This window comes from Petromyzon marinus, chromosome 65 (assembly GCF_048934315.1).
Source record: "Petromyzon marinus isolate PM22_M1 ecotype Great Lakes invasive population chromosome 65, UKy_Petmar_22M1.pri1.0, whole genome shotgun sequence".
NCBI lineage: Eukaryota > Metazoa > Chordata > Hyperoartia > Petromyzontiformes > Petromyzontidae > Petromyzon > Petromyzon marinus.
In genome coordinates, this window is record NC_133731.1 from 248,918 (window position 1) to 269,410 (window position 20,493).

Below are 20,493 nucleotides of genomic sequence, written 5' to 3' on the forward strand. Positions count from 1 at the left end.
CAACTCTTCACTCCACAACACGCACGTCCGCACTCGCGGCGTTCCACCTGCCCGCGCTGATTGCGCAATGCACGTGTGTGTGGGTCCGAGCTCTTCCCGCGGGTTGGAGGCGAAGACGTTGTGTCAATGTGTTACAACACGGCGAACGGCCACGGGTGGTGGCTGATTAACACGACGGCAGCCACCGCTCGCGCGATACCCACCCACTGATTTTCTCTGCGCGATACACGCGCGTCTCGCCGTTAATACCGCGGTTCTCACACGTACACACGCTGGCAGGGGCGACCGGTTATATTTCAATATGCGCGCGCGTCATATATCCGTTGTGACATTGACAAGTTTACTCCAAGGTAGCATCTACATCTACATCTGCAGATGTAGATGCCACTGGTTCTTCACGTTCTGCAGATGTAGATGCCACTGGTTCATCATGTTCTGCAGATGTAGATGCCACTGGTTCTTCACGTTCTGCAGATGTAGATGCTACTGGTTCTTCACGTTCTGCAGATGTAGATGCCACTGGTTCTTCACGTTCTGCAGATGTAGATGCCACTGGTTCTTCACATTCTGTAGCTGTAGATGCCACTGGTTCTTCACATTCTGCAGATGTAGATGCCACTGGTTCTTCATGTTCTGCAGATCTAGATGCCACTGGTTCTTCATGTTCTGCAGATGTAGATGCCACTGGTTCTTCATGTTCTGCAGATGTAGATGCCACTGGTTCTTCACGTTCTGAAGATGTAGATGCCACTGGTTCTTCACATTCTGTAGCTGTAGATGCCACTGGTTCTTCACGTTCTGAAGATGTAGATGCCACTGGTTCTTCACGTTCTGAAGATGTAGATGCCACTGGTTCTTCACGTTCTGTAGATGTAGATGCCGCTGGTTCTTCACGTTCTGAAGATGTAGATGCCACTGGTTCTTCACGTTCTGTAGATGTAGATGCCACTGGTTCTTCATGTTCTGCAGATGTAGATGCCACTGGTTCTTCATGTTCTGCAGATGTAGATGCCACTGGTTCTTCACATTCTGTAGCTGTAGATGCCACTGGTTCTTCACGTTCTGCAGATGTAGGTTCCACCACCGCCATATATTATGCGGCGGTTTAACTAACGACTCTTGGTCCGAACAGCTGCAACTGGACATACGGACAGGTTTGTTCGCATCTCTAAAAGTTCGTTAGTCGAACGTTCGTAAGTAGAGGAGTTGAACAGACCGTGGAAGAATAGTATTCTCTGAGGCAAGCATGGAAAACAACGAGCAACAATTTATTCATAAAAAAGAGAAATCAAACTGTCACACGTACGCACCTTTGTCTCACACACGTGACAACAAAGACACACACACGCACCTGCGTCACACGCAAGCACCCGCGTCACACACACGCACCTGCGTCACACACACATGCACCTGCGTCACACACACACGCACCTGCGTCACACACACACGCACCTGCGTCACACACACACGCACCTGCGTCACACACACATGCACCTGCGTCACACACACGCACCTGCGTCACACACACATGCACCCGCGTCACACACACACACCTGCGTCACACACGAGCACCCGCGTCACACACACATGCACCTGCGTCACACGCGGGCACCCACGTCACACACACACGCACCCGCGTCACACACACACGCACCCGCGTCACACACACACACGCACCTGCGTCACACGCGGGCACCCGCGTCACACACACATGCACCTGCGTCACACACACACGCACCTGCGTCACACATACACGCACCTGCGTCACACGCGAGCACCCGCGTCACACACACATGCACCCGCGTCACACACACACACGCACCTGCGTCACACACGAGCACCCGCGTCACACACACATGCACCTGCGTCACACATACACGCACCTGCATCACACGCGGGCACCCGCATCACACACGCGCAAGCACGTGTGTGACGCATGGCATGATTGCAACGGTTATGCAACTTGGCAGCGGCCTCGCGTTGAGCCACCAAATGAACGTTGAGTGAGTGGAGTTCCTCGTTCGTACCGGGGGGGTACGCGAGAGGGTTGGTCTACAATGAGAACGTTAAAATCCAAAAAACGACGCGAACCGTAAAAGTCTTCTTTGGTTCTTTCGGTAAAGTCACGTAGAATGAGAATAAAATAATAAATTAATAAAATAACACAATAAAATTCTCACGACGTTTCGGCCACAACACAAGTGGCCTTCTTCAGGTGAAAGGAACAGACCTGTCGGGACGACAGAGCTTCAATGAACGTTGTTAAGATTCGTAGCGTCTTTTAAGCTGGTTTAGAGAGGTGAGGCACCTTGACAAAGGGGTTTACATATAAAACAGGAGAATTTAGCATTGAAATAGCTGAGTGATTAGCTTGTGACTGGTCACAGAAATGGCGTTGTTAAAGTCAAAGCCTACACATCCACAGAGGCACCTAGTACAAATCAAACAGGATAATTTAGCATTGAAATAGCTGAGTGATTAGCTTGTGACTGGTCACAGAAATGGCTATGTTAAAGTCAAAGCCTACACATCCACATAGGCTTTGACTTTAACATAGCTATTTCTATGATCAGTCACAAGCTAATCACTCAGCTATTTCAATGCTAAATTCTCCTGTTTTATATGTAAACCCCTTTGTCAAGGTGCCTCACCTCTCTAAACCAGCTTAAAAGTCGCTACGAATCTTAACAACGTTCATTGAAGCTCTGTCGTCCCGACAGGTCTGTTCCTTTCACCTGAAGAAGGCCACTTGTGTTGTGGCCGAAACGTCGTGAGAATTTTATTGTGTTATTTTATTTTATTAATTTATTATTTTATTCTCATTCTACGTGACTTTACCGAAAGAACCAAAGAAGATGAATCCTTGCAGTCACGAAAGCTTTCAATCGAAATTTGAACCGTAAAAGTCTCAAGAAAATGAACGCCGTGGCAGATCGTTGCACCGTGGCGTACAAATAATATCCTGGAATTTGGGGGGGGGGGGTGGTGGGGAGACTTGGGGGCGGGAGTACAACTGTGCTCCCAAATAATGGTTTCGTTTTGGGTGGCAGATGGCACCGATATCAATGTCGTATCGGTAACCGCTGCCACCACCAGCACCACCCGACAAGTGGCCAATCGGCGAGGGGGTTTGTCACGTAGCCAATCGGCGAGGGGGTGTCACGTAGCACAGCGCATGGCCAATTCGTTACTCGTTCAGCACCAACCGGTCGGTCGTTTACAACCCGACCAGCCGGTGACGTTAATAACGCCCCCCCCACCCCCACCAAAAGAAACCAACCTCTGTCGTGGATAATATCGGTCGTGAAAAGCGTGCCGACTGCACGTTAAACACGACTCTTTGGCTCTTGAAAAAACTTCTCAGCCCCCCGAAGACCTCCACCTCCTCTTCCTCGTCCTCTTCGCCTCCGTCATTCCAAGATGATGTTTGTGCGACACACCGGGCATATGGCGCTTTGCTGTAAGAGAGAAGGAGAGAGTTGGAGAGAGAGAATTAATGTAGCAGTGTGAGAGAAGGGGAGAGTGCTGGACGAGGTGGGAGGAGTAGGGAACTCATGGCGGAGTTTTAAGCCCACACTCTGCCCAGGGACAATATGCAGTCGATCTTCCATTATCTTGGCGTGTTCACGGGGCCAATCCAGAGAAACCGGCAAGCCACTCCAAAGGCTATCGGCACCACCACCATGTGTACGTGACAAAAACAAAGCAGCTAGGTTTCAGTTCAGTGTTAAAATATTGTATTTGTACGGTACATCATGGACTACACACAACATAAACAATGACAATTCTACACGTGTGTATATATAAACATTGTTTTTTCATTACTTCATAACGAGAGTTAATAAAACGCGGAAAGTATCCGCGGTGTGATCCGGTGGCAAGTCGCGTTGTGTGATTCGTCGGTCGCATCAGTCCGGCGATCGTCAAACACATCAAGTGGTTAAAGCAAGAGCGGAGTAGTTATAGTAGCAGTACTAGGTACATCTAATAGTACTAGTAGCAGGTACATCTAGTAGTAGTATTAGTTACATCTAGTAGTAGTACTAGGTACATCTAGTAGTAGTAGTACATCTAGTAGTAGTAGGTACATCCAGTAGTAGTACATCTAGTAGTACTAGTAGGTACATCTAGTAGTAGTAGGTACATCTAGTAGTACTAGTAGGTACATCTAGTAGTACTAGGTACATCTAGTAGTACTAGTAGGTACATCTAGTAGTAGTAGTACATCTAGTAGTAGGTACATCTAGTAGTAGTACATCTAGTAGTAGGTACATCTAGTAGTAGGTACATCTAGTAGTAGTAGGTACATCTAGTAGTAGGTACATCTAGTAGTAGTATATCTAGTAGTAGTACATCTAGTAGTAGTAGTAGTACATCTAGTAGTAGTAGGTACATCTAGTATTAGTACTAGGTACATCTAGTAGTAGTAGGTACATCTAGTAGTAGTACATCTAGTAGTAGCAGGTACATCTAGTAGTAGTAGCAGGTACATCTAGTAGTAGTAGGCACATCTAGTAGTAGTAGGTACATCTAGTAGTACTAGGTACATCTAGTATTAGTACTAGGTACATCTAGTAGTAGTACTAGGTACATCTAGTAGTAGTAGGTACATATAGTAGTAGGTACATATAGTAGTAGGTACATATAGTAGTAGGTACATATAGTAGTAGGTACATATAGTAGTAGTAGTTACATATAGTAGTAGTAGGTACATCTAGTAGTAGTAGGTACATCTAGTAGTTGTATATCTAGTAGTAGTAGGTATATCACCCTGTGATGCAGTCTTTGAGATGCGAGTGGTAAATTACAGTACAGCAAAATAAAGTAACTTTTTTATGATAGGATATTTTTGTAGTTGTCTTATTTGCATGTTTATTTATGCCAATTTCACACAGAAAATAACTTAACAAACAATAAAAATAAACAAATAGACAACACCTAAATATTGATGTGAAAACCACACCTGATGATTGCTTGTGTTGCAGTCGAAATGTCGTGAGAATTTTATTGTTTTATATTTTTATTATTTTATTGTTTCCCTTCTACGTGACTTTACCGAAAGAACCAAGAATATCAACACCTAAATAGATAACGTTATACAAGAATGTGCAAAAATAAGCTATTAAAAATATTGATGATGTAGTGATTATCCTCCGTTTTTCAAAATCCTGCACCCCTTCCTCCCCCCCAAAGCGGCCTGGGACGACCCGACTTTCTCGACCCGAGTTTCACGATCCGAGTTTCACGATCCGAGTTTCACGACCCGAGTTTCACGACCCGACTTTCTCGACCCGAGTTTCACGATCCGAGTTTCACGACCCGAGTTTCACGACCCGACTTTCTCGACCCGAGTTTCACGACCCGAGTTTCACGACCCGAGTTTCACGACCCGAGTTTCACGACCCGAGTTTCTCGACCCGACTTTCTCGACCCGAGTTTCACGACCCGAGTTTCACGACCCGAGTTTCACGACCCGACTTTCACGACCCGACTTTCACGACCCGAGTTTCACGACCCGAGTTTCACGACCCGAGTTTCATGACCCGAGTTTCACGACCCGAGTTTCACGACCCGAGTTTCACGACCCAAGTTTCACGACCCGACTTTCACGACCCGACTTTCACGACCCGACTTTCACGACCCGACTTTCTCGACCCGACTTTCACGACCCGAGTTTCACGACCCGACTTTCACGACCCGAGTTTCACGACCCGACTTTCTCGACCCGACTTTCACGACCCGAGTTTCGACCCGAGTTTCACGACCCGAGTTTCGCGACCCGAGTTTCTCGCCCCGAGTTTCACGACCCGAGTTTCGCGACCCGAGTTTCTCGCCCCGAGTTTCTCGACCCGAGTTTCTCGACCCGACTTTCACGACCCGAGTTTCACGACCGGAGTTTCACAACCCGAGTTTCACGACCCGAGTTTCTCGACCCGAGATGGGTACAAACCCGAGTTTCACGACCCGAGTTTCACGACCGGAGTTTCACGACCCGAGTTTCACGACCCGACTTTCACGACCCGAGTTTCTCGACCCGACTTTCACGACCTGAGTTTCTCGACCCGAGTTTCACGACCCGAGTTTCACGACCGGAGTTTCACGACCCGAGTTTCACGACCCGACTTTCACGACCCGAGTTTCTCGACCCGACTTTCACGACCCGAGTTTCACTACCCGAGTTTCACTACCTGAGTTTCACGACCCGAGTTTCACTACTTGAGTTTCACTACTTGAGTTCTGGGATGGATGGTGGTGGGAGTCAAGTTTTAGGTAGGCATCCATATGGGTGGCTTTCCTGTAGACAAAGTGTCCCATTGAGCCATCTGGTCTCTTTTCGATTAAAACATCCAAGAATGGTAACTTGCCATCCTTTTCCACCTCCATGGTGAATTTGATGAATTCCCTCATAGGAATTCCCTCATCAAAACTTTCACGACCCGAGTTTCTCGACCCGACTTTCACGACCTGAGTTTCTCGACCCGAGTTTCACGACCCGAGTTTCACGACCCGAGTTTCACGACCCGAGTTTCACGACCCGACTTTCACGACCCGACTTTCACGACCCGAGTTTCACGACCCGACTTTCTCGACCCGACTTTCACGACCCGAGTTTCGACCCGAGTTTCACGACCCGAGTTTCGCGACCCGAGTTTCTCGCCCCGAGTTTCACGACCCGAGTTTCGCGACCCGAGTTTCTCGCCCCGAGTTTCACGACCCGAGTTTCTCGACCCGACTTTCACGACCCGAGTTTCACGACCGGAGTTTCACAACCCGAGTTTCACGACCCGAGTTTCTCGACCCGAGATGGGTACAAACCCGAGTTTCACGACCCGAGTTTCACGACCGGAGTTTCACGACCCGACTTTCACGACCCGAGTTTCTCGACCCGAGTTTCACGACCCGAGTTTCACGACCGGAGTTTCACGACCCGAGTTTCACGACCCGACTTTCACGACCCGAGTTTCTCGACCCGACTTTCACGACCCGAGTTTCACTACCTGAGTTTCACTACCTGAGTTTCACGACCCGAGTTTCACTACTTGAGTTTCACTACTTGAGTTCTGGGATGGATGGTGGTGGGAGTCAAGTTTTAGGTAGGCATCCATATGGGTGGCTTTCCTGTAGACAAAGTGTCCCATTGAGCCATCTGGTCTCTTTTCGATTAAAACATCCAAGAATGGTAACTTGCCATCCTTTTCCACCTCCATGGTGAATTTGATGAATTCCCTCATAGGAATTCCCTCATCAAAACTCGACACCATAAAGCTCAATGTATTTCCGACCATCATCACCTCGCCAGTGAACTGGGACACGAAATTGATTTCTCCAAGACGAAGGTACTTTGCAAATCCACTGGCTATCAACCAAATTTGTTCACGAAGCCATCCATATTTATTGACACAACTTCAACCGACAAGATGGGTACAAACTGAGCAATCATTGGAAGGACGTTATTAACCAGTTCAAGTCATAACTGCCTGTGATGTTTCCATCCTACCTTCCGATGTTAGTTGTTACTTGCGGCTCTCTGATTTTACATTAACAGGTGAAACGTCTCAGCCACCTCGTGCGTCGACGTGGCTGTGGCTCTGCGATCTTACATCAACATGCTAATTTCTCTCACATTAACATAACTAGCCCCGCCCACTTCGTTCATGACCCTTGGGCTACACCCATTTCAAACCTTTAAAACAGCCCGCCACGCAGCAGCTTCCCTCTCTCCATTCAGCCTGATGACGGCCGCTTGAAGTTGCCATCGAAACGTCGCAGTCTTTTGTTATTTTCATTGAACCTATCTACGTGACTTTACCGAAAGACCCAAAGAATAGTTGTAATTACTGGCAAAACGTCATACTCAGATTGTAAATGCTGCGGATTTGCTCTCCAATACACAACACGGTGTGCTGTACTCTCAACGGATTGGCATGTTCTGTTTACGTGACAAAACTTGCTAAACGGACTGTCGGGTGGTGGCGGGTTTAACGGCACATTTATATTTACGCGATCTAACGCCAAAGCAAACTTCTATTATAAAAGGGAAGCGGTTTGCGGAAGGCGAGCGCAAGCGAGCATGCTACCCAACCTCAAAACCCTTACGTGCGCATATTTTGCCGGTCACAGTAACACACGTCGTCATCATCATCATCATCAGTATTTTTATTTACTTGCAACGCTGACAATGATGCGTGCCATTCAAATATAGCAACGGCCCGATTTAAAAGGATATTTGCTTTAACACGTAGGCCGTCGCGACCATACGCCGATGGCGATGAACTGTGAGCGGACAACAACAGGTAGTGCGATTTCGAGCATCCACACAACGGCAGGGTGTCAAGGCACGGTGAGCATGCATAATGTCCGCTGATTACCATATGAATAATCGAACCGGTAATGGGTATCCATTGTAATTTATATGCACACATTAACCTCCCCCCTCCCCTCCTCTGGCCATCCCACCTGATTGGCTCACCACCTACCATCACCACCACCTACCACCACCATTCACTACCCCCACCACCATCACCCACCATCACCCACCACGCTCACCTGTAGCCACCTGTCGATGCAGGCAGCGTGGAAGGCGTGCAAGCAGGGCAAGGTCCGCATCACCTCCCCCTCCTCGTATGCCTCCGTGCAGATGCTGCACCTGCAGAGTGGTGGGGGGGGTTAAAGGTTGGGGGGCATTGGTGGGGGCAGTGGATGGTGGTGAAACTAATTTTGTATTTTTCCCAGGTAAGGCCCACTCTGAGCTATAACACAAAAGGTGTCGATAAAACTTTAGTGAATTACTTCAATGAGCCGCTTACTTTACGGGACAGGTTGTTTTCTTCTTCCTTATTTCAAGCGATAATTTTAGGTGTCTCATCATTTAAAACTAAAAAAGCCATCAGGTGTAAGGGCCCCACTCTGCCATGTAGTGGCTCTTTATCAGAAGCGACCCTGACCATCGCAAACGATAGCTCAATGAAGTGGGATTATCATCATCACCATCACGTGGGAAATAATAGCAGCAGCAGCAGCCCGAATGCCCTAAAACGCGTGACGTCGATTCTAAATGTGGAGGGGAAACACTGGAGCACCTGGATAAAAATCCACTCGACCACAGGGAGAGAGAGACGCAAACTCCAAATATACAAGAGGCGTCAGGGTCGCCTTTTGGCGTCCTCTGGTCTAACACCGTTTTGAGACGAGCCTCAAAAGAAAGCCGTCTCTGGTGTGGACCAATCAGTTTGCATTCAGTTTGCATTCTGACTACAAGCATTGTGGTTAATGCAGACATGATTCCTCGTAAAAGGTTTCAGTTTGGTGTTTTTAAAATGTTAACACAGCTGTTTCATTGCCATAAAAAATGGGAAAACCTATTCTCATATTTCGGTACTGGCAAAGGAGGTCCCATGATGTAAGTAAAGTTTTTAATTGTATTATAATCTAATTATGAGAAACAAAAGCGGCTAACGGAGGGACACTGCCCGTGGTGGACACTGCCCGTGGTGGACACTACCCATGGTGGTCACTGCCAGAGTCCATGGGTCTCTGTGTGAGTCTATGGGTTTCTATGTCTACGGTTCTCTGTGTGAGTATGGGTCTCCTGTGTGGCTGTATGTGTCTCTGTGCGAGTCTATGGGTCCCTGTGCGAGTCGTTTGGTCTCCGTGTGAGTCTATGGGTCTCTGTGCGAGTCTATGGGTCTCTGTGCGAGTCTATGGGTCTCTGTGCGAGTCTATGGGTCTCTGTGCGAGTCTACGTATACACGTTCAACTTCTTTCACACAAACTTGATTTGAAGCTTTCGTGACTGCTGGAATTACTCTGGTTCTTTCGGTAAAGTGATGTAGATAGAAAATAAATTAAATAATAGAATATACGACGTTTCGATTGCAACACAAGCAATCGTCATCAGGTAGAAAACAAACCTAACTTAGAATTACAATGCAATACAACCAGAGTCGGCTAACACAACAGCCAACACCTGACCTGGTTGATTACGTTCTTCCAAAGATTGCTAAATTTGAGAGACAAAACACAGACACGGAGGTAAAAATAGGAAGTTTGAGAAAAGGAACTTAGCAAAATTTTGATTGTCAAATTTCACACCTAGCTTCTAAACTCTTTGGTTCTTTCGGTAACGTCACGGAGTAGGTATAAAATAAATCACGACGTTTCGGGGGCAACACTAAGCGTCCATCATCAGGTGGGAAAGCGTGATGTTAATGTGGGAAATTAGAGGGCACGGAAGTGGCTATGTTAATGTGAGGGATGTAGCGTGATGTTAACGTGAGAGATTAGCATGCAACTGTAGACAAGGAGAAGAAGAGCGGCCTCCTCGACGAGGGAGTGCAACCCACCGAGTGTAATCCAAATGGCCTGTGAGTATGAGAGTGTAATCCAAAGGGCCTGTGAGTATGAGAGTGTAATCCAAAGGGCCTGTGAGTATGAGAGTGTAATCCAAAGGGCCTGTGAGCATGAGAGTGTAATCCAAAGGGCCTGTGAGCATGAGAGTGTAATCCAAAGGGCCTGTGAGCATGAGAGTGTAATCCAAAGGCATGTGAGTGCAATGCAACGGGCATGTGAGCATGAGAGATCTAAGAGAGGCACGAAAGCTTCAAATCAAGACTATTCTTCTAATTTAGCAATCTTTGGAAGAACGTAATCAGCCAGGCTATGCGTTGACTGTGTGTTAACCGACTCCTCTGTGTTGCATTGCATTACATTTCCTAAATTTTTGCTAAGTTCCGTTTTCTCAATCTTCCTATTTCTACCAGGTTTGCATTGGTCCATTTGCTCTTTCTCCCCCCCTCGGTCAGAGTGGATTTCCACACAACTCTCTATAAAATTTTCCAGATTTGTATGGGTCTTTCTCTCCCCCAGCCACCGTGACGTGGATTTCCACACAGCTCTTTCATGGACATGCTAATTTATCTGCACCAACAACCCCACCTCTCTCTCAGCCCCACCCTTCTCTCTCTATTTAAGGCCTCGACACAGAGGCGCTGTGACTGTGTGTGTCTATGTGTGTGTCTCTCTCATTGGTGAGCTCCTCGGCGGGCAAGGCTGCGATGGTTGGGTCATGTAGCCCGCATGCCCAGCCACATGCCGAAACAGCTTTTGTTCGGCCGGATTGAGGGGGCTAAACGGGCGCGGCACGGGCTAGAGAGGAGATGGAGTGACGTGGTACAGGAGGACGTGGAGCTGAGTGGACTTGCCGATGACTGGTACCAGTGGTGTCAAGATCGACCTCTGTGGAGGAGGCTCGTGAAGGACGCTACTGGGCAGTTGGAGGCAGTCGCCCTCCAACAACAACGGAGGGCGGAGGAGCAACGCTCACAACAACGAGCGGAGCGCCGAGTGGCTGAAGCACAGCGGGTTGGCACAGTAGGGGGCACAGGTGGTGCATCAGCCAGTCATCTCAGTCAGTCGACCCGTGGCACCTGGGTCTGCTCCGTGACCTCCTGCCAGCGGGCGTTCGACACTCCACGTGGCCTCGGGGTGCACATAGCCTGGCACAAGCGTCGTGGTGACGTCACCGCCACTTAGTGGTGAATGGCGGTTGTTGTCTGTGTATCTGTGTGTGTCTGTGTGTGTTTTGTCTCTCTCTCAAATTTAACAATCTTTGGAAGAACGTATTTCTAATTTTACTAGGTTTGTTTTATACCTGACGACGATTTCTTGTGTTGCAATTGAAACGTCGTGTTCTATTATTTAATTTATTTTCTCTTCTTTGGGTCTTTCGGTAAAGTCACGTAGAATATAAATAAAATAATAAATTAATAAAACAACACAATAAAATTCTCACGACGTTTCGGCCACAACACAAGTGGCCTTCTTCAGGTGAAAGGAACAGAACTGTCGGGACGACAGAGCTTAAATTTTATTTTATTAATTTATTATTTTATTCTCATTCTACGTGATGAAGATGAATCCTTGCAGTCACGAAAGCTTTAAATCGAAATTTATTTTCTTTTCTTTCTACGTGACTTTGCCAAAAGACCCACAGAGTAATTTCACACACCGTACCTACCCAACCGTGCTAATCGGAGTTGCGAAGGTGTGAATGTTGAACGATGATGATGACGATGATCATGACGGTAAAACGTACTGGGAGTTTGGCTTGCGCAGGTCGGCCGAGAAGACCTGGGTGGGCAGCCGGTGTATGTCTGCAGCGCTGAGGCAATGCGCTCGGACGCCAAGCTGCTCATCCAGCCGCAGCAGTTCCTGAACATCGTCGTCACCATCACCATTGTCATCGTCACCATCACCATCGTCATCACTATCCCTGAACTGTTGTATACAGGACTTACTATCGTAACCACTCATCATCGTCAGCATCATTATCACCTTCACCATCATTGTCACCATTATCCCCATCATCGTCGTCACATCGTCACCATCACTCGTTCTCATCCATTCTCTATTAATCCCCCAAAGAGCAGGAAATTTGCAGTTAAAAGAATGTCCTCGGTAACTCAACTGCAAGTTTTACTCGCTTGCAATTAAATTTTAAACCTGTTTACACGCGAGTAGAGCCACCCTACCGTTAGTACGATGGTCACCCTACTATTAAATTAGTACGATGGTCACCCTACCGTTAGTACGATGGTTACCCTGCCGTTAGTACGATGGTCACCCTACCGTCAGTACGATGGTCACCCTACCGTCAGTACGATGGTCACCCTACCGTCAGTACGATGGTCACCCTGCCGTTAGTACGATGGTCACCCTACCGTTAGTACGATGGTCACCCTACCGTTAGTACGATGGTCACCCTACCGTTAGTACGATGGTCACCCTACCGTTAGTACGATGGTCACCCTACCGTTAGTACGATGGTCACCCTACCGTTAGTACGATGGTCACCCTACCGTTAGTACGATGGTCACCCTACCGTTAGTACGATGGTCACCCTGCCGTTAGTACGATGATCACCCTACCGTTAGTACGATGGTCACCCAACCGTTAGTACTATGGTCACCCTACCATTAGCACGATGGTTACCCGACTGTTAGTACGATGGCCACCCTACCGTTAGTACGATGGTTACCCTACCGTTAGTACGATGGTTACCCGACTGTTAGTACGATGGTCACCCTACCGTTAGTACGATGGTCACCCTACCGTTAGTACGATGGTTATTTTACTTCATCGGTTTCACGTTTCTATAGCTTAAGTTGTAGCAGGATTTTCCGCAGAACAACCATTGAAACTCGGTGAGGCTTTTCGGGTAAACAGGTAGAATAGCTACAGATAGCAACAAGAACAATAAACAGCAACACCGTCGGTAGTGCCAGCATCAACCACCATGGTAGCGGCATTAGCAGCACCATCATCACCATCAGTATCATCATCATCATCATCACCACAACCAGGAGCGCTATTATCAGCAGCACCAACCAATATTACCGGCACCACCAGCAGTGCCATCATCATCACAACCAGCACCATCATCATCATCACTTGCACACCAGTTTGAGCACCATCAGAACCATCAGCATTGACATGAGCATCATCAGCCTGCCTCCGGTTGCCTCCAGCGGTGATGGCATCATGCACAAGCACACACGCGCGATGACGCACTCACATCATCACCGGGGGCAGCAGCAAAGTAACATAAACCATCATCGCGCAACCTCCAGTCATCTTCGGAGCAGCAGCGGGTTTTGGCTGGCCGTCGAACAAAGACGGTGGTCACCGCATCGTCACGCGGCGCTTTCAGAAGCGCTTCTGCGGCCGTCTGGAACGCTTACCCAGCCGATGAAAAGATCATGCCACTCGACTGATTCGTAGTGAGACCTCTGCTGACAAACTGGAGCTGGTCATGAGCACACTGCCCAGGTATGGAAAACTCTCCACAACTGCCCCATCACTAATTGGGAGTTGTGGGGGTGGTCTGATTGCATAACATACCCAGGCAGGTACTTAGTTTTGGTGGGGCTGATGGTAAGGCTCCACCTGTTAGTGGCATAGTCCAGGTTCAGCAGCAACACCTCCAACTCCTACTCTGAGTGAGCAGCAATCACCAGATCATCAGCATACATAACGTGGTTGATCAATAGGGAGCCATCCCTTGACCGCACCATGGGCATCAATCAGCTTCGCAATGTGGGAGCCAGAGCGCAACCCTGAGATGCCACTTTAGCTAGCGCCTGTGACAGGTCATAGAAGGCATCTGACTTATCGGCCTTGCCTGCATCCCTCCACTGATGTTCATCTTCGGTGGAGGCCTAAGTAACCACGACCACCACTTCTCGCCTCTGGATGATGAGAAGGCGAGCCCAAAGTAGCCTGGGGCTTACAGCTTCCCACACTTCACTGCCATGCTCCCACACCCCCTTCATTCCTTGTTGTTTGGCAGTCTCCTGCCCTTAGTAGAGGACAGTCCACCCCTCATGGTGGCAGGAGCCAGAGCCAGTCCACCAGACCTCCTGAATACCGCAGAGATCCAGGCGGTAATGGTCCAGCTCCCGGCAGAGGATTGGCAGCCTCTCCTCCGCAGTGAGCGTTCAAACATTCCACGTGGCCACCCGCAATGGCTTTTTGTTGTTTCTGGAGGAACTCCGAGAGTAAGGATTCAGTCTCCTGGCTCTGCCAAATGGGGTTTGTCCAGGAGACACCCGTCGGTCCCCCCGGGCCCTCTGGCACAAGCTCAGTTAGATTTTTAACACGTGTTTTGGTGGTAGTTAGGTTGAAGGTGGAAGGGTTAACAGCCCCTTGCACCTGTCCAGAGCCCTCACTGGCCACTGTCGTGGCTACAAGCACCATGAGGGGGAAGGCCGAATGGAATTGGCCATTCCTCCCATGGAATTGCTCGCACCCAGCACAGCGTTACCGTCTGACACCAACGAGGAGGTAGGCGCTTGTTTTTGCCGGACACTGTCCACCATACATACCCAGATATACACAACAAAGACAAAGATTCCCCGTCTAGCCTGAACAGACTGTTGAGGCAAGTGCTGTTAGCGAGCACCTATGAAGGCCGGCACGGCACACGAGGAGGTGGGTAGCCAACACCACGCCCGGCCGCCTTTGTCTCCCTAGGGACGATGCTCACACATTGCACCAGGCACTCAATTGAGGCTGAGTCAACCTAGGGGAGGCTCAGGACCGGTTCAGATAATCGTCACTGGTGTTGGCTGTGAGCAAGAATCGAACCCAGGTCGCCAGGTTCATAGCGCAGTGTGCTAACTGCTACACTACCGCTCCCCACACACATATACACACACACTCACAGCTTTACACACTCACGGCTCACACACTCACACACTCACAGCTCACACACTCACAGCTCACAATAGTCACGGCTCACAATACTCACGGCTCACAATACTCACAACACAACCGCCACTCACCACTAAGTGGCAGTGATGTCACCACGTCGCTTGCGCCAAGCTATGTACACGTTAAGGCCACGTGAAGTGTTGAATGCCCGCTGGCAGGAGGTCATGGGACAGACTCAGGTGCCATGGGTCGACTGAATGAGATAACTGGCCGATGTACCACCTGTGCCCCCTACTATGCCAACACACACGCGGGCACGGTCTTCACCTCGTAGTCATCGCCATTGTTGCTGGGGCTCTGCTGCAGCGTGTGCATCGAGGTCATGGCGATGGCGCGCAGAAGATTGGGGGGGATGCCGCAGTACGTCCACCCTGAAGAGGGCGTGGGGGGGTGGGGGACAATGCCTCCGGTGAGCACGGTCAGTTACGCACGGCGTGTGGGAAGTTCATCGTGCGTGCGTACAACACGGAGACACGAGGGGAGGATGCAGAGACACGAGGGGAGGATGCGGAGACACGAGGGCAGGATGCGGAGACACGAGGGGAGAACAGAGACACATGAGGCACACCGTAGGTCAGCAGAGACAGCAACCGGAGATACCTGCGGGAGATGCACGGGGGCTCTCCTCACCGAGGGGGGAGTGAACTTTGAGTCGGGGCCGCGGGGACACCACGGGGACAGAGAACTCACCCGGGTCAATGTCCCTGTGCTGGTGCTGCGACGGGTTCCTCCTCCTGCGTTGGCTGCGCGGCAGCTGGGGAGGGCGGTGGAGGGGAGACGGTGAGATTGGGGTGAGCGCGGTGGCCAGGCAGATGTTGACTACCTCACCTGATATGCAGGAGGTCGTGGGTTCGATCAGTCTGGATTTGCCCCAAAACATCTAACAACTAAATTTTGATTTAAAGCTTTCGTGACTGCAGTGATTCATATTCTTGGTTCTTTCGGTAAAGTCACGTTGAAGGGAAACAATAAAATAATAAAATATATATAAAACAATAAAAAAAATCTCACGACGTTTCGACTGTAACACAGTCATCATCAGGTGTGAAAAAAAAACAACGACAAGAAGCATTTGAAAGAAGTGACGGTTTGTATTTATTAATTTATTTTCAAACGGTTCCGTTTTATTTATTTATTTTTCAAACGATGTTTGCTTTTATTTACTTATTTTTTAAAACGTTGGCACCACGGATAGCGATTTGGCAGTTTGTTTAGAAGGACGAGTCCATCTATGTTCGGAAAAGAGGAGGGGGGAGACGAAAATTTAATGTATGCTGTTTGAAAGCCACCGTAAGAGTGAACAATCAAATAAGACCCGAAATGGTTTATCAAATCCTTCCAATGATTGCTAAGCCAGAATCCATCTTCTCAGTTGAAATTGTCGCTGTGTTTGTATATGTGGATAGCCTCATGAACGAATCTCTCATGGTAGCCAGATGGCTTACAAAGAACCTCTGTCTTGGAAAAGTCAATGTCATGTGAGCCTACTGAATTAAAACAGTGATCTGCCACGGCCGAGGTGTTGGTCCTACCGTGTTTAAGGTCTGCTTTGTGTTCTGGTTCCGTCTGTAAAAGATGTGATTCCGGACATACAGTACCCTGGTGTCTACAAACTAAGTTGCCTCTGTGGTAGTAGTTACATTGGAGAAACCAAACGACATGTCTCGGACTGCATTCGTGAACACAAAGCAGACCTTAAACACGGTAGGACCAACACCTCGGCCGTGGCAGATCACTGTTATAATTCAGTGGGCTCACATGACATTGAATTCTCCAAGACGGAGGTTATTTGCAAGCCATCTGGCTACCATGAGAGATTCGTTCATGAGGCTATCCACATATACAAACACAGAGACAATTTCAACAGAGAAGATGGATTCTGGCTTAGCAATCATTGGAAGGATTTGATAAACCATTTCGGGTCTTAATTGATTGTTCACGCTTACGGTGGCTTTCAGACAGCATACATTAAATTTTCGTCTCCCCCCTCCTCTTTTCCGAACATAGATGGACTCGTCCTTCTAAACAAACTGTCAAATCGCTATCCATGGTGGCAACGTTTTTTAAATTATAAATAAATAAATACAAACACAGCTTAAAAATAAATAAATGCAAACAACGTTTGAATATATATGAATAAACACAAACCGCCACTTCTTTCAAATGCTTCTTGCCGTTGTTTTTTTTCCACACCTGATGATGACTTTGTGTTACAGTCGAAACGTCGTGAGAATTTTTTATTGTTTTCTATATATTTTATTATTTTATTGTTTCCCTTCAACGTGACTTTACCGAAAGAACCAAGAATATCTAACAACTACTCGCAAGATTAATTGCACTGTAAACCCAAAAGCCATTTTACAACCAAGACTGCCATGGAAGCACTATACTCCTATGTGCATCACTTTAAATGTGTTATGTAATTGTTTTTACGTGACATGTTTAGTTTGGTCTACAATCTCTTCAATCCGGTGACACCGCAATCGCACCTCCGATCAGCACGGCCGGCTACGTACGGTGCGAAAGAAGTTCAACACACACACATACAGAGACCCAGACACACAGAGATCCACAGATTAGCACGATTGTCTACGTACGGTGCAGAAGAAGTTGAACGTACATACACTACAATACAATACACTCCGCTATACACTACACGACTATATACTACACTGCTATACACTACACTATACACTGCACTAAACCACTATACAAAATTGAAAACAAATTTCTTTAGAACTGCTTCCTGTTGTTGTGTTTACTTTGTTGTCCTTCCTCCTGGCACCTTCAATCAGATTAGCACGACCAGCTACGCAGGGAGCGAAAGAAGTTCAACACACACACGTACATCGTCGGTATCTTGTATCGTCAGGTGTACCGTCAGCACAAACTATCACACCATCGCCGTCACATGCTGCGGGGTGGCTACTCGGTAAGCGTGCTAACATTGGCTCGGCGTTGGCACGTGATTGGCACCGTTGGACCAACAACGTTGGATGGACGTTGGCCAATGTCGGCGACGCACGGTGCGAAAGTAGTTCAACACGCACAGTCAGTCACTGATTATACGGCACCGCGCGATTATTCCGGCTGCTTCCCGGGCCGATGGGGCGTAACCGGCAAAACCGCTCTGAAGGCTGTGCGATCGCCAAACACATCGTGGTTGTTGAAACAAGAGCAGAGGAGTGCTACGTACGTAACCCCAAGATGCAGTCTTCGAGATTAGCGTGGCAAGTATGGCACAGTAGGATATTTGTGTCTATTTCTATGTTTTTTATGGCAATTTCAGACAGTAAACACATTTAAAACACAAAAAAACCCATATACGCAACACCTACAAACATGTCATGCAAGAATGCGAAAACAAAAGCTAAATAACAATTATTTAATTTTGACTTAAAAATTTCGTGATTGCAGGAATTCATATTCTATGGTTCTCTGAGTAAAGTCACGTATATAGAAGAAAATAAATAACAATAAAATAATAAAGATAAAGTGAATAAAAAAATATCACGATGTTTCGATCGCAACACACAAGCGTGTGCGTTGCGATCTACGTGACTTTACCGAAAGAGCCATAGAATAATGATCGAGCCATTATCTGGCGTTTTTGAAAATTCGGTGCCCCTCTCGCCCCTGGATAATCGATGATCGACTCCTGTACATCGTGACCCTCACCTCTTCTTGGTGATTCGAGGAGCGAGTCAAGGGGCGGTGCCAAAACTCGCCACCGTCGCCGTGACCTCCAGGCCCCGCCAGCCTCTCCGCTTCCTCCTCGTCAAACTGGATCTACGCAAGGCGGCGGGGCGGTTACTTGCTGGACGCCCGATGGAGTAGAGACAACCCCCCTCTCTGCTTGCGTACGACGTTCGGGCGTCCGTGCGGGGAGAGGCTGGCGAGCGAGCGAGCGAGCATATCGACGGCTTCGGGAGCGTGGCGTCGAGGTAAACGTCTCTGAACGACGTTGACCAGCGGGTTTCCGTGGCATGCGGGCAGCGGTTTGTGGCCAGGAGATGTTGACTACCTCGCCTGACATGCAGGAGGTCGTTTGTTTGTGATCCAGACCCCGACACGTGTGTGCGCATGCGTGTGTCAGCGTGCGTGCGTATGCATGCATGTACGTGCATGCGTGCGTGCGTACGTGTGTGTGTATGTATGTATGCGTGCGTGCGTGTGTGTGTACGTGTGCGTGCATGCATACGTGTGCGTACATATGTGTGTGCGTACGTACGTGTGTGCGTACATGTGTGTGTGTACGTGTGCGTGCGTACGTACGTGTGTGTGCGTACGTACGTGTGTGTGCGTACGTGTGTGCGTACGTACGTGTGTGTGCGTACGTACGTGTGTGCGCGTACGTACGTGTGTACGTACGTGTGCGCGTACGTACGTGTGCGCGTACGTGCGTGTGTGTGCGTACGTACGTGTGTGTGCGTACGTACGTGTGCGCGTACGTACGTGTGTGCGTACGTACGTGTGCGCGTACGTACGTGTGCGCGTACGTATGTGTGTGCGCGTACGTACGTGTGTGTGCGTACGTGTGTGCGTACGTACGTGTGTGTGCGTACGTACGTGTGTGCGCGTACGTACGTGTGTGTGCGTACGTGTGTGTGCGTACGGCTACCCCAACGCTGCCCTCCGCTGCGCTCACCTGCAGCGCCCGAGCCAGCGCCTCGTCCTCGTCCACCTGCTGCTGCTGCTGCGCCAAGGCGGCGTCCCCGCCGACCTCATCGTCGTCGTCGCTGTTGATCACTATGAAGTTGGGTGGGATCCGAACCCATTCCCCTGCAAGCGCGGGAACAACGCAGAGCCCACCGTCACCCCTTGTTCTCACCACAACCACGGCCATCGTCGTCAGCATCATCGTCGTCGTCATCATCACCGTCGTCATCATTATTGTCGTTGTCATCGTAGTCGTCATTATCGTCGTCATTACCGTCGTCATCATCATCATCGTCGTCAGCATCATCATCGTCGTCATCATCACCGTCGTCATCATTATTGTCATCATCGTAGTCGTCATTATCGTCGTCATTATCGTCGTCATCATCATCATCGTCGTCGTCATCATCATCGTCATCATCGTTGTCGTCATTGTCATCAGCTCAGTGGAGCCTTACACCTGGTAAAATAAAAAGTTGAGTTTTAGTATTTGGATTCTATACATTGCCACATGATGATTAAGCCTCTTCGTTAAACTATCATCTGTGATATACCCAGGGTCAT

The 20,493-nt window shown here is 48.6% G+C and overlaps 1 protein-coding gene across 3 annotated transcripts in view; it reads right to left on the bottom strand.

The window, feature by feature from the left end:
* Nucleotides 1–1,247: 1,247 nt before the first annotated feature.
* Nucleotides 1,248–20,493, bottom strand: part of LOC116956387 (uncharacterized) — a 36,856-nt gene continuing 17,610 nt past the window's right edge. For all 3 annotated transcript variants that reach the window (XM_076054225.1, XM_076054224.1, XM_032977973.2), the window contains 7 exons: nt 19,919–20,052; nt 18,949–19,059; nt 15,961–16,024; nt 15,538–15,641; nt 12,095–12,210; nt 8,548–8,647; nt 1,248–3,458 (listed from right to left, as the gene is read on the bottom strand). In XM_076054225.1, the coding sequence (XP_075910340.1) occupies nt 3,411–3,458; nt 8,548–8,647; nt 12,095–12,210; nt 15,538–15,641; nt 15,961–16,024; nt 18,949–19,059; nt 19,919–20,052 (677 nt within the window). In that variant the 3' untranslated portion in view covers nt 1,248–3,410. The remainder of the gene's footprint in view (nt 3,459–8,547; nt 8,648–12,094; nt 12,211–15,537; nt 15,642–15,960; nt 16,025–18,948; nt 19,060–19,918; nt 20,053–20,493) is intronic.